Source organism: Dipodomys ordii, unplaced genomic scaffold, assembly GCF_000151885.1.
Source record: "Dipodomys ordii isolate 6190 unplaced genomic scaffold, Dord_2.0 Scaffold3, whole genome shotgun sequence".
In the NCBI taxonomy this organism is placed as follows: domain Eukaryota; kingdom Metazoa; phylum Chordata; class Mammalia; order Rodentia; family Heteromyidae; genus Dipodomys; species Dipodomys ordii.
This window is the reverse complement of record NW_012267219.1, coordinates 16,015,636-16,027,968: the sequence shown is the minus strand read 5'-3', so window position 1 is coordinate 16,027,968 and position 12,333 is coordinate 16,015,636. Positions and strand designations below refer to the sequence as shown.

The 12,333-nt window shown below is 42.0% G+C and overlaps 1 protein-coding gene across 1 annotated transcript in view; it reads left to right on the top strand.

Moving 5' to 3' along the window:
* Positions 1-1,877: 1,877 nt before the first annotated feature.
* The window catches only part of E2f7 (E2F transcription factor 7), a 35,234-nt gene continuing 24,778 nt past the window's right edge, over positions 1,878-12,333 (top strand). The window contains exons 1-2 of the mRNA XM_013020627.1: positions 1,878-1,970; positions 9,951-10,226. Coding sequence (XP_012876081.1) covers positions 1,878-1,970; positions 9,951-10,226 — 369 coding nt within the window. The remainder of the gene's footprint in view (positions 1,971-9,950; positions 10,227-12,333) is intronic.

Genomic DNA, 12,333 nt, shown 5'->3' with positions numbered 1-12,333 from the left:
CCTCACCCCGGTCTCTACCCACATTCACATTCGACAAAAGGAACTCAAGTGGAGGGAAGTGAAATGCTTCCTACAAATCAACAGTGTTGAAGTTGTCCTGATGGCTTTTCAGAAAGCTGGTCCAAATGGCACACAGGGTGGTTAAAGCAGCTTCTCCCGCAATCCTTCGAGATGTGCTGTAAAGGGAACACCTAGGAACCCTTCGAGAATTGGAAGAAGCCAAAGAGTGAGATGAAGGAGACCCTTGTGTCGCGCCTCCAGTCCAGACTAGCTTCCTGGGCTAACCGGCGTGCCATCTGCTCGCCGTCCGGGCGGCCCACGTGTCCCCCCCACCCCGCTCGTTTTGGTGTTAGCAAGTTCGACCCCAGCAAGTCTGGGCAGCGCCGCTGCGGTGCAGGTTGCTGGGAGGGGAGAGGAGGGGCGGCCGCAGCCTCCAAAGCGTGCAGATCGTTTTTCCAAGCTCCATCTGCTCCCTCCGTCTCGGGGGCGGGAGACGCCGCCGCAGCCAGCCAGCCAGCCGCGGGGACCAGCGCGGGTCTTCTCTGCATAACAAAAGAGCCCAGCCCTCCTCCTCCCGCCGCCCCGCCTCGGTTTCCCGCGGCCCGGGGCTGGCGGTCCTTTGCAGGAATTGGCTCCCAGGCCGAGCTTTCCAGGTACCCGGAAGGGGGAAGGGGCCGTGGCGGCAACAATTGGGCGGGTGCGGGCGAAACGCGCGACACCGAGCGCCAAGACGGCGAGGGGTGGGGTCGGCGGGGCGGGGAGCCCGCAGCATACTGCCACGCGATTGGTCAGGGCCGCCCCGCCGGCTGCCGCTGATTGGCGCATGCTTAAATTCAGTCTCAAGGCGCCAGACGAGGTGTTTTAGCGGGGGACTGAGGTCCGGGCTGGAGTCGCGCTAGGCGGGTTCGCGGGGCACCGGTGCTATCCAGACATCGAGGGGTCTCCACCAGCGCCAGGCTCGCGGATCGGGGGGCCCTGTGTGCGCCTCGCCTGGCCCTCCTGATGTCGTTGCCCGACTGCTGACACCCGCACCCCCATCCCGCCTCGGCGTGGTCTGCGGAGATTCCAGCAGAGGCCGAGAGTTTCCTTCGCACCGCGGGAGTAAGCGAGCGTGGGGCCCGGGCGCCCCGGGGGAGGCGGGAATCGGGGGAGAGGGGTTCCCTCGCGCCCCGGCTGCCAGCCTGCCCACCCCTCTCCCTCCCGGCTGGCGGGAGATTGGAGGATCCTAGTAGTGGGACCTGTGGGGCTGCGCCTGCTTCAGTGCTCACAATGATCCCCCACAATTTGGGGGTTCACGGAAAGAGTTCATCCCCTTAAGTCTGCTGGGGTGCCTGGGAAGTATCTGCACTAAGCCCCGGTGGGTTTGATTTGGGGATCGGGTTTCCTCCTCCACCCCCTGATACAAAACCCCCTTCAAAGCCCAAATTCCTTCCAGTTCTTTGCGCCAAAATTAACTGACCTGGGAGACCTCTGCACTTTCTGACAGATTTGCCCAGCACCCTACCCTCCTGACTTTTAATTATCGCTTTTCATTTAAAAAGAAAAAGACTGGTTTTTGTCGACTTCCTCCCAGATTTTCCGTAATTACGTGTTTTACATGTTTGTGTTTGTTTCTGTGAGTTTGAAAGTGGATTAGAAAGTTTTGGCATTCCTGGAAATTCCCAGGCCCATGGTTAGGGAAAGGGGAAAGTTCATGTTCATGAACACATAATGCTAAGTATTCTTGCTGATACAAAGAATACCTAAGTATGAAATTGTTTCCTAAATACAATAATCATACATTACAGATGGAGGTAAATTGTTTAACACTGAAAGACTGGATCAACCCCTAAACGTCTAAATGTAAAATCGTTTTCTAATATAATTGGACATTACAGATGGAGGTAAATTGTTTAACACTAAAAGACCTGATCAACCCCAGGCAGACCAGACTCGATTTTGCCACTGAAGATGGGGAAAGTGCACACAAGGTAAGCTCAGAAGTTCCTTCATCTCTCACATGTCAAACATAGTGATATGTGGTCCAATAGTTTCCAGCATGTCACTTGTATTTGTCTTCAAAGCGTTTTAATTTTAATGAACATTATAGAAAAATACTTCTATTTTAAAAAAAATGAAGCCATTATTGTTTTAGTTCTACTCCCAGTCTTGCGATGGAAAGGCCAGGTTAGATGTAGTGTTGGAACCAACTTTATAGAAACCAAACATGCTGGGCACAACCAAAAATTTGGAATAGATTGCCTTGTCAAGGGTAGTAGAGCCAAAAGCTTTGTCAGAATGTTAACCTCAGTTCCTAGGAAAAATAGACCTGTAGTAATAAATGCTGGCTTATTAAAATGCCAAAGAGTGGTATCCTGTATGGACTGTCCCATTCACCCAAGATTGGGGCTTTTGCCTAACATCTAGGGAGACAGTACCTGGTTACCACCATCCTGCCCTCTGAATATTTTACAGTGCTATCCCTAGTTTTTGCCTGAGTCATTCCCTCTTTGCATTGCTTAGGATTTGCAAGAATGATATCTTCAAGAAGCGTTACAAAATAAACTGGTCATAGCAATATCTAAACTATCATCTTGCCCACTTGAGCACAGCTGATATACAAATCAGCACATGCCCTACCAAGAAGCCTTAATAAATAGCTTATTAGTGAACATCTGAGGGTTTTCTAGGCAGCAGAAAATAGGTAAGCCAAGGCTAGTTTCAGAAACTTTGAATATAAACCTGTGAGGAACAGATTGAATCTCTTGGGGCTTCTGGTCTTTTAAGCTTAGCATCAACAGTGAACTTGCCTGTTTGCACCTGTTATTTAGGCCTTTAAAGAACACTTGACACTTCTGTTTTTGGATAGGTATGAAACTACATATTATGCCAGCATTTAATTTGTTTTTGTTAGGAAAATCTACCAAAACATTATTGTTTTAAAGGGGACTGTGTGTGTCTGTGTGTCTCCTGGGGCTTGAGGGCCTGGGGCTCTGAATTTTGCTCAAGGCTAGCACCTTACCATTTGATTTAGAGCTTTACTTCCGGATTTTTTGTTAATTTAGTGGAGATAAGAGTCTTTAAGAACTTTCCTGCCTGGACTGGCTTCAAACTGTGATCTTCAGATCTCAGTCCCCTGAGTAGCTGGGATTACAGGCATGATCTGCACAAACACCCAGCCTCAAGGGGACTTATTAAAATACATAAGACATAGGAAGACAGAAATGTCTAGGTCTTACATACTCAGAATTTTGGTGTTAGGAGTTTCAGAGCAAAACTTCTTATTTTCCTTTATAGTCTGGATCGAATATCTATATATTTATACAAAGTTTATAAGCCTACTATGTTTCTGTCCTGAGTTAGTGACAGTTGCCAAGTATCTTCAACAAGGGCCCCCTGTTTTACCCAAACTTGCCTCAGTAAGTGTTGTATCCAGTCCAGGTTTTACATTTTAATGGTGTACAAAAATGCTCAAAAGTTATTGGAAAAGTCGTTAAAATATTTGAGTAGCTTGCATGAGCTTCCACCATAGAGAGAGGTAAGATATGGAAACAGAGTTCTTCTGATAAAATACTAGGAGGGGCTTTGGTGTCACTTTTCCACATTGTTATAAATTTAAACATTTTCTGGATGGTGAGAAGTTGATATTTAGTCTGAATCCTACCTTTGATTTACTGCTGTGCTATTTCTTAGCTACATGACCTCATGTAAGATTTATAAGATCTATCAACAAATGTGTATGCTTAATATGCTGGCAATTCAAGCCAGGTGCTGGTGGCTCATGCCTGTAATCCTAGCTACTCAGGAAGTTGAGATCTGAGGATCCCAGTTCAAAGCCAGCCAGGGCAAGAAAGTCCGTGAGACTCTTGAATACAGACCACTAGAAAACCGGAAGTGGCACTGTGGCTCAAGCAGTAGAGTGTTTACCTTGAGCCGAGAGCGTAGGGACAGTGCCCAAACCCAGAGTTCAAGTCCCACGACCAACCAAAAAAAAAAAATGCTGACAATTCAGACCATTTTTTCTTCTATAAATTGGAGCTAATACATTAGCACTTCTCCCATTGGGTTTTTGTAAAGCACCAACAGCACATACTCTTCTCACTAAACTGGATTAAACTGTCAGCCCCAAGATGAATGTGATGTAGGCCTAGCCCCTCAGTTACCTGACTTTCAAGAATCCAGATGTAAAACTGGCCAACTGTACTATAATTTGATAACTGCTGTCACAGGAGAGGTAATAAAGTACCTGGACAGAATAGAGGAGGAAAATACTCCTAAGCCTGCACAGCTTCCTAGAGGAAGTAATATCTGGGTTGTCTTACTGATAAGGAAATTCAACCTACAAGAAGAATGAGCAAGGTGAACATTTCAGACAGAAGAAATGTCATACAGTGTAGGCATTCAAAAAATGTTCAAGAAATCCAGAATGTCCAGAAGCCAGTGATGCTGACTTCTAGAAAGATCTAGAAAGATCTAGAAATCTCTCTGGGGGTACCTGGACTGGTATCCTGCTGGATCATCTATCATTTAGAGGAATTATTTTTTAACTTCTGCACATTGGTCCAGGTCTATAAGTACTTTATTAATGCAGAATCTTCTGATTACTTATGGAGAAGTTTTTCTTGAAAACAGAATTTTTAGCTTTATTACATAAACCTACTGCTCCCAATTGCAAAATTATAAAGAAGTCTCCCTGCTATGTTAGGGATGTTAGATTTCTCAGTGTATTGGGAGATGACATAAGTAACAAATGGTTAGTTTGGGACAGAGAAGTAAATGGGAAGAGTTGAGCTGTTGGGAGAGCTCTGTGAAGTTGCTAATACTTGAACTGGAATGACTGCTAAGGCCCTGGCAAGTAATAAGAAGGAAACTAGTTAACCAGTAGCTGTATATCGAAAATGGTGGTATGTATCTGGATCCTGGCCCTCTCAAAAATACGGATCATGAGTTTAAAGCCCTCTTCGGATAGATAGCAAGACTCTTTCTAGAAAAAAATAAAGTTTGAGAAAAGAAAAAAGAACTGTAGAAAGAGCATGGAATAAGTATGAATTTGGATTTTGGAATTTGTAGAATTTCAAGGTCCTAGCCTTGAAACCTAATTTGGGAATTGTCAACATATTATAAGGTTGACTTTAAAGCCACATATATGAAATTAAGTGAACCATTCCAGAGACTGAAGTGAACTTGAAGGCTGAGTGAGCATGGACTCAGGCAGTTTATAAGAGTCCAGGTATAGCCGGGCGCTGGTGGCTCACGCCTGTAATCCTAGCTACTCAGGAGGCTGAGATCTGAGGATCGTGGTTCAAAGCCAGCCCGGGCAGGAGAGACTGTGAGACTCCTATCTCCAATAAACCACCAGAAAACCGGAAGTGGCGCTGTAGCTCAAGTGGTAGAGCGCTTGCCTTGAGCTGAAGAGCTGAGGGACAGCACCCAGGCCCAGAGTTCAAGCCCCACGACCGAAAAAAAAAAAAAAGAGTCCAGGTATAAGAAATTACTCCAGGCACCTGAGACGCACAGAAGTACAAAGAGAATCAGGAGAGAAAGAGTAGAAGCCAAAGGTCGTTGAAAGGTGACCTAAGTGAAAACCACAGATCAAAACGGAGAAAAGGAGAAAGGTTGAAGGAACCCTCAGTATGCATTACTTCTAGAAAGTGTACTCTGGAAGGAAGAAGATTTTGTTTTTTAGTAGCCAGAAGACTGCTTAGCATGTAGACTTTATTATGAACCTTTAACCACAGGTAAGCTCCACCAATGACATTAAAGAGAAAATTATGTATAGTAAAGTGTAAGGCAGGTTCAAAGGAAATCAAGTGGATTTTATTGGGGCAAAAGTGAGTTACGTATGAGAGAACTGGAAAAGAGGTTGTTCAGGTTTTGTTGAGAACCTTGCAAAGCTAATGGCTGTCTATATTATTTGAAGCTATATATCATCTAAGCTAGAGGTATGGCTCAAGTGGCAAAGCCTTTGCCTACCAAGTATAAAGCCCTGAGTTCAAAGCCCAATACCACACACACATTAAAAAAAAAAAAGTAGCTATATGGAGAGAGAACCCTGTACTAGAACCAAGCAAGGCTTTAGCTACCAAACCTTTTCTATAGAAATGTGGCAAGGTATAGATGCTTACCTATAGCTATAGCACAGGTATTGTATTATGAATAAAGATGAGTATTTGCATAGCACTTCACAGATTTCAAGGCATTTTACCTGCATTATTTGATCTGATTTTCACAGCAACTCTATGGCCAGAACCAAGGCTTGTTATCTTGTATAGGTGTGAGAACTGGAGCACCACTTCATGGCCTCAATTTCTTGAGGGTGTCTAATCAAGGAAGTGATTTCCAAAGTGTGGCAGGTTAGGAGGGCTTTTTGGCCTGGAGAAAGGAAGGAAGTGGAAGGGAACAGAATTGGACAGAGGGAGATGTGTGGTGGCAGTTCAGTCACAATGGAAGTCTTGAGATTACACTATGCGACGGGATTTTGAAATGACCCCTTAGAGTGGTCTTGAGCTGAGGCCAAGAAGCCAGACCTTTCTGTGCTGATGTTACTTCTACCAGGCCTCCCACAAAATGGGTGTGGTTCTAGACTTGTCAGCCCTCTTCAGCCACAGTAATCCAGCTAAGGATTTATTATTGGCAAGACTTTCAGCAGCCAGGGGAAATGAGACCTGGATGCACCTTGGTATGTCTTCCTTACAGCTGTGCATCCTGCCCCATTAGGGAAGGATGACAGGACAGAAATCAAAACAGGGTATAATTAGATTGGCAGTTAACTTTCTGATTGCTCAGAACATGATTTGCTTGGCATTTTAAAATTTTGGCATAAATGTATAACACAATCCTAATCTACCACATAGCCTAACTCCCAACTTTAATTTTTTAAACTATAGTGAGAATATACCAAAGTAAGCGAAGAAATCATTCATTCTAATTGACCTCTTGCTAGGGAGAAAATGAGGACTGGTTACTTGTATGAGGACAAGTACAGTGGAAGCAATCCAGAAAGAGTAAATCTGTCGATGCAGCAAGCCTGGGCTACACACCCTATACCTTCAGGGTAACTTCTGACAAGGCCCAGTGTTCTTTGAGCATATGTAATGGACAAGGCACTGTGCCAAGAACTGTGAGGTGCACAGTCTCATTGAGATAAGACACACTCAGAATGTCAACAGCAATATGATGTGTTGTGTTATTGTAGTTGTAAGTGATGAAGGAGGAAGAGGGGAAAAGATAATTGTTAAATTGGTATTCACTAAGTACCAGGAACTATTCTCATAATTCTTCAGTTTGGTTTTGTTTTGTGCACTTGACTTTCAGTTGAAAGAAACGGCCTATGCTGAGGTAAAGGGACTTGCCCACCTTCCAACTGTGATAAGCAGCAGATGATGCTAAGCTGGCCGTGGATCTGGCACACGTAACTACCCATAATAGCATCCCCCAGAAATGCTAGTGGGGGTCAGTGGCTCACTGGGTTCTCTGTTGGAGGTGTGAAAAAGGTAACTTCCTGTCTGTTGCACCTAGAACCAGCTCATCTCTAGATTCAGAAGTTCAGAAACTGTTTTCATTGTTTTTCCATTCCTATGAGTTTTACACAGGAGGTTGGATGTGACCCCAGGCAAGTTATTTAACTTCACTGTGTCTGAGTTTCTTCATCTATAAAATGGCAAAACAATAGTACCTATGACGAAGGACTAGAAAGACTGGGTCAGGAGTTATGTATGTTAAATACATAAGGCAGAGAGTGTAGCAATACATTCTTAGCATTTCCCCTGTGAGTTCACTTGTAGAATACTTTATCCAAGTGGCACACCAGCAGGAGGGATTTGTGTGAAGAGGCAAACAGATGCAAACCTCCTGGTTGGAGGCTTAATGCTGGTTGGCTTTGAGAAATCATAGCGCTATCCCCACTCTTGCTACCTATTAGATAATGACAGAACTGTCAACCATGAATAGTAGCCAATAGCATCCACTAATCCAAGGAACAAAGGTTGGCCTTCAAACACAAACTGCCGCTTCTGTTACCACTTCAGAATGTTGCTTATTTCTAGGAAAACACTTTTAAAAAAACAAGTGGGGGAACCAATGCAACAGTGATAATCACAAGACAATATGTTGGAAATGATCTGTACAACTTGAGGAGGGTAGGAGGGAGGGAAAGTTGGAGTAAAATGAGGAAAGGGTAACAAATTTGTCAAGAAATGTGCTTATTAACTTATGTAACTGTAACCCCTCTGTACATCACCTTAACAATAAAAAAAACAGCTATCAGACAAAATCCAAGTATGTGCAATGGCAATAGTTATAAATGTATAGGAAAGGAGTGACTCATCCCCCATTGTGATTATGTAAGTCACAGTTAATGGGAGGAAAATCCTATCACATGAAAGAAGAATGCTTCTGGTTTTAAGTGGTAGAAATCTTTTCGGAGGAAGAAATGTGATTATAATTACCCGGAAACTCCCAGTGTGAATTTTTCGTACTTAGTTCTTTTCATAATGGATCTACCTTTAATCTTTTTTTATAATTAGCTAAGACAATCTGTGCAAAGTATGCTGTGGGGGTGGGGGAGTAGGTTCTATTCCACAGCTATTACCATGGTGCTGAAAAATTAAAAACAAAACTTGGGTCTTAAACACTTAGAAACCTTGACAGTAGAAAGGCGAAGGTAATGAGGAATGAAAAGATTTAAAGAATGTGTGTACATACAGATGTATGTGCATCTACATATACACATATATGTGTATTTGTGGTTATGTGTTTTACATATATGTGTGCATTTACATGAATGAAGATAGCATAATGGAACCTACCAAGTACTGTTTGTGAGAGGGTGGTTAAGGGATTATAATAGAGGGGTGAATTTACTCAAAGTATACTGTATTTATCTGTGAAATTTTTATAGTTAAATTCCTTTGTACTATTAGTGGGTCATTAAATAAAAATAATAAAAATATGAGACTTATTAATTATATTAAAACTATTGGTATTATTAGCTAACTATAGTTTACTAATCATTAATTATTAACTAACTGGTATTCGTAATATTCAAAAATAATTTTTAATCGAAATTTCATATCTAAGACAAAGATATCAAAAAAAAAACTTGCTGCCTACCTCTGAGCCATCTAAGCTTATTGCCAGTGGTGGTCTCTTTGTGTTGAGCAGGTTGTGGGTTGGTTGGATCATACTCCAATAGCAAGTCACATATGGTAGAAATGACAGGAGTCATGTGAAGTATGATCACCTATCAGGATGAAGGAATTTGGAAATTTATAGGCCAGGTGCTAGTGTGCTTACACCTAAAAGCCTCAAGAGAATGAGATCTGAGGATCAGGATTCAAAGCAAGCCTGGGCAAAAAAGTCTATGAGATTCTTATCTCCAACTAACCTGCAAAATGCTGGAAGTGGAAGTATGGCTCAAATGGTAGAGCATTAGTCTTGAGCAAAAAAAGCCAAGTGAGAGGGGATAGTATGAGGCCATTTTATGTATATGCATGCAGGCATATATATATATTATATACACATATATATCTGTGTGTATATATGTATACATATATACACACACACATAAATACATATATAGAGAGAAATAGATAGATGGAGAGGGAGAGAGAGCGATCACCCTTAAAAGCAATATGAATTTTACCTATATTCACTTTCATCACTCCTAATGATGTTTGTAATTCATATGCTGATAGATATATTCATAACCTCTCTTGCAGGGATGCCATGGAAAATAGGTTTAGAAGGAATAACAGATGATAATCCATTTCTTATTGAAGCCATTATTCCCTTCCCTTGAATGCATTCATCTGCCCTTCACCCATCCCATCCTGATACTCTACAGCCTTGACCATGTATTTCCAGCCTTGACCATGTATTTCCAAGTCTTGGTGAATGGTTGGATTTAACTGAACTCATAGCATAATCTGCCCTTCCTTGTCCTTGCTAAAAGATCTCTTTTTTAAATATAGGAAAATATATTTGTTGATCGATCAAGAATGGCTCCAAAGACACCAATAAAAAATGAACCAATTGATCTATCAAAGCAAAAACTCTTCACCCCGGAAAGAAATCCCATTACTCCAGTTAAGCTTGTTGACCGACAGCAGGTGGAGCCATGGACACCCACCGCCAACCTGAAGATGCTCATCAGTGCTGCCAGCCCAGACATAAGGGACCGGGAGAAGAAAAAGGGACTGTTCAGGCCCATTGAAAACAAGGACGATGCATTTACAGACTGTTTACAGGTAACAGCTATGCTCCCAAACGTTTGTTTTATAGAACTTAGAAAGCTTTACTTGATTTTAAGAAAGTCATAGAATTCTGCTTTTCATTACCTGATGAGCTGAAAGTTCCTATCTTTTCCTTAACAGCTGAATTCCTGTTCTTGATCTTATTTTTCATAAGAAATGCACTCTTCTTTGTATGATGCTCTCTTGACCAGACATGTTAAAAAAACAATAATTTTGATTTGATTTCTTTTTAACGTTTCTGTGTTGCTTTTGTTCAGATTTTATAGGCTATATTAGCAGAAATACTTTGGCTTGGAAAATTCCACTATTCATAAACATGGATCAGTTGGCTGTTTGGGGGCTTTATTCAAGTGAATCTATCTTTAAATTGCATATCCTATGAGGACTGAATTTGTTGCACTGGTGTCTAATGCCTGTAATCCTAGCTACTCAGGAGACAAATCAGAGGACCACAGTCTAAAGCCAGCCCAGGCTGAAAGTCCATGAGACTCTTATCTCCAATTAAACACCAAAAAGCTGGAAGTAGAATTGTGGCTGAAGCGCTAGAACTCCAGCCTTGAGCGAAAACTTTAAGCCTGATTTCAAGCTCCAGAACTGCTACCAAAAAAAAACAGATAAAAGAAAAACTAATGATTAGTAAACTTTTCTAGGCTTCCTTTTAAAAAGTTACTAGGTACCAGTGATACACCTGTAATCCTAGCTACTTTTAGGAGGCTGAGATAAGAGGATCGGGGTTCAAAGCCAGCCTAGGCAGGAAAATCTGTGTCCAGATTAAACACCCCAAAAAGCTGGATATAGCTGAAGTGGTTGAGTGCTAGCCTTTAGCAAAAAAGCTCAGAGACAGTACCCAGGTCCTGAGTTCAGGACCAATACACAAAAAAAGCTTACTTACAGATTATACTGTTCTTAGCTATTTATACTCCTTTTGATGGACCTGTTACAGTATAAAATTTACTAAAATGAAGAAATAGGGAGGGGAGAAGAGAAAAAAGATGTCCTAAATTAGAACTTGAAATTGATAGACCAAAATGAATTTAATCTCCTACACATATCATTACAGTGGCACAAGGAACAGATTCTTTCATGTAAGTAGATGCAAATCATAGATTTTTGAGAGTATTCCACATGATTTAAACCCAGAAAATGCTCAGAATTCTTCTGGGCTGTCTGGCTTCCTTTATATTTTGTATTTGATGTGGAAAGTCCAAGGACTTTGTTCTGCAGATGTTAGGAGTCACCTGCCCTGGTTTTGCTGGGGTTGGAAGGATTAAATAAAATTGTGTGCTTTTTGCTGTCAGAGTCAGAAATTAGATTTTCTTTTTTTTTTCCTTTTTTAAAAAAAAGGTTTTGATAAAATACAGCAAAGTGAAAACCACCCAAAAGGATTTGTCAGTCATCTTTTTGACACAGTAATATTAGCTTACTTTTATCAAAGTAAACAGTTGTGCAATAATGACCCTAAAACACTTCTAGAAATTACTACAAGTGTTTTCTTTCTGTTTGGTTTGTGAGTTGGTTTTTGCTTAGTTTTTGTTTTGAAGCACTGGGATTTAAACTCGGGGTCTTGCACTTGCTCTACCACTTGAGCCATGGCCCCACCTCTTTTTTGCTTTAGTTATTTTTTGGATATGATCTTATGTTTTTGCTCAGGGCCAGCCTTGAACCACGACCCTCCTTCCTACACCTGCCATGTAGTTGTGTTGTGGGTATGAAACTACCATGTATGGCTAGCTTATTGGCTGAGATAGTGGTCTCACTGATTTTTAGCTCTGGTTTGCCTTAAACCATGATTCTGGTATAGCTACTGCCAGGTCATTGGATGTGCAGATGTTTACAAGTAATGTCCATTTGCTTTCCAAAGTGCTGTTTGTTTCCACCAGTAACAGATAAATCATTTGTTGACCCACATCCTCTCTGACACCTGAAATTGTCAAACATTAATTTCTTTCAAGCTAGTGAGCAAACAGGTTTTTTTTTGTTTTTTTTGGGGGGTTTGGTGGTGGGGCTGGAACTCTGGGCCTGGGCACTGTCCCTCAGCTCTTCAGCTCAAGGCTAGCGCTCTACCACTTGAGCCACAGCGCCACTTCTGGCTTTTTTCTTT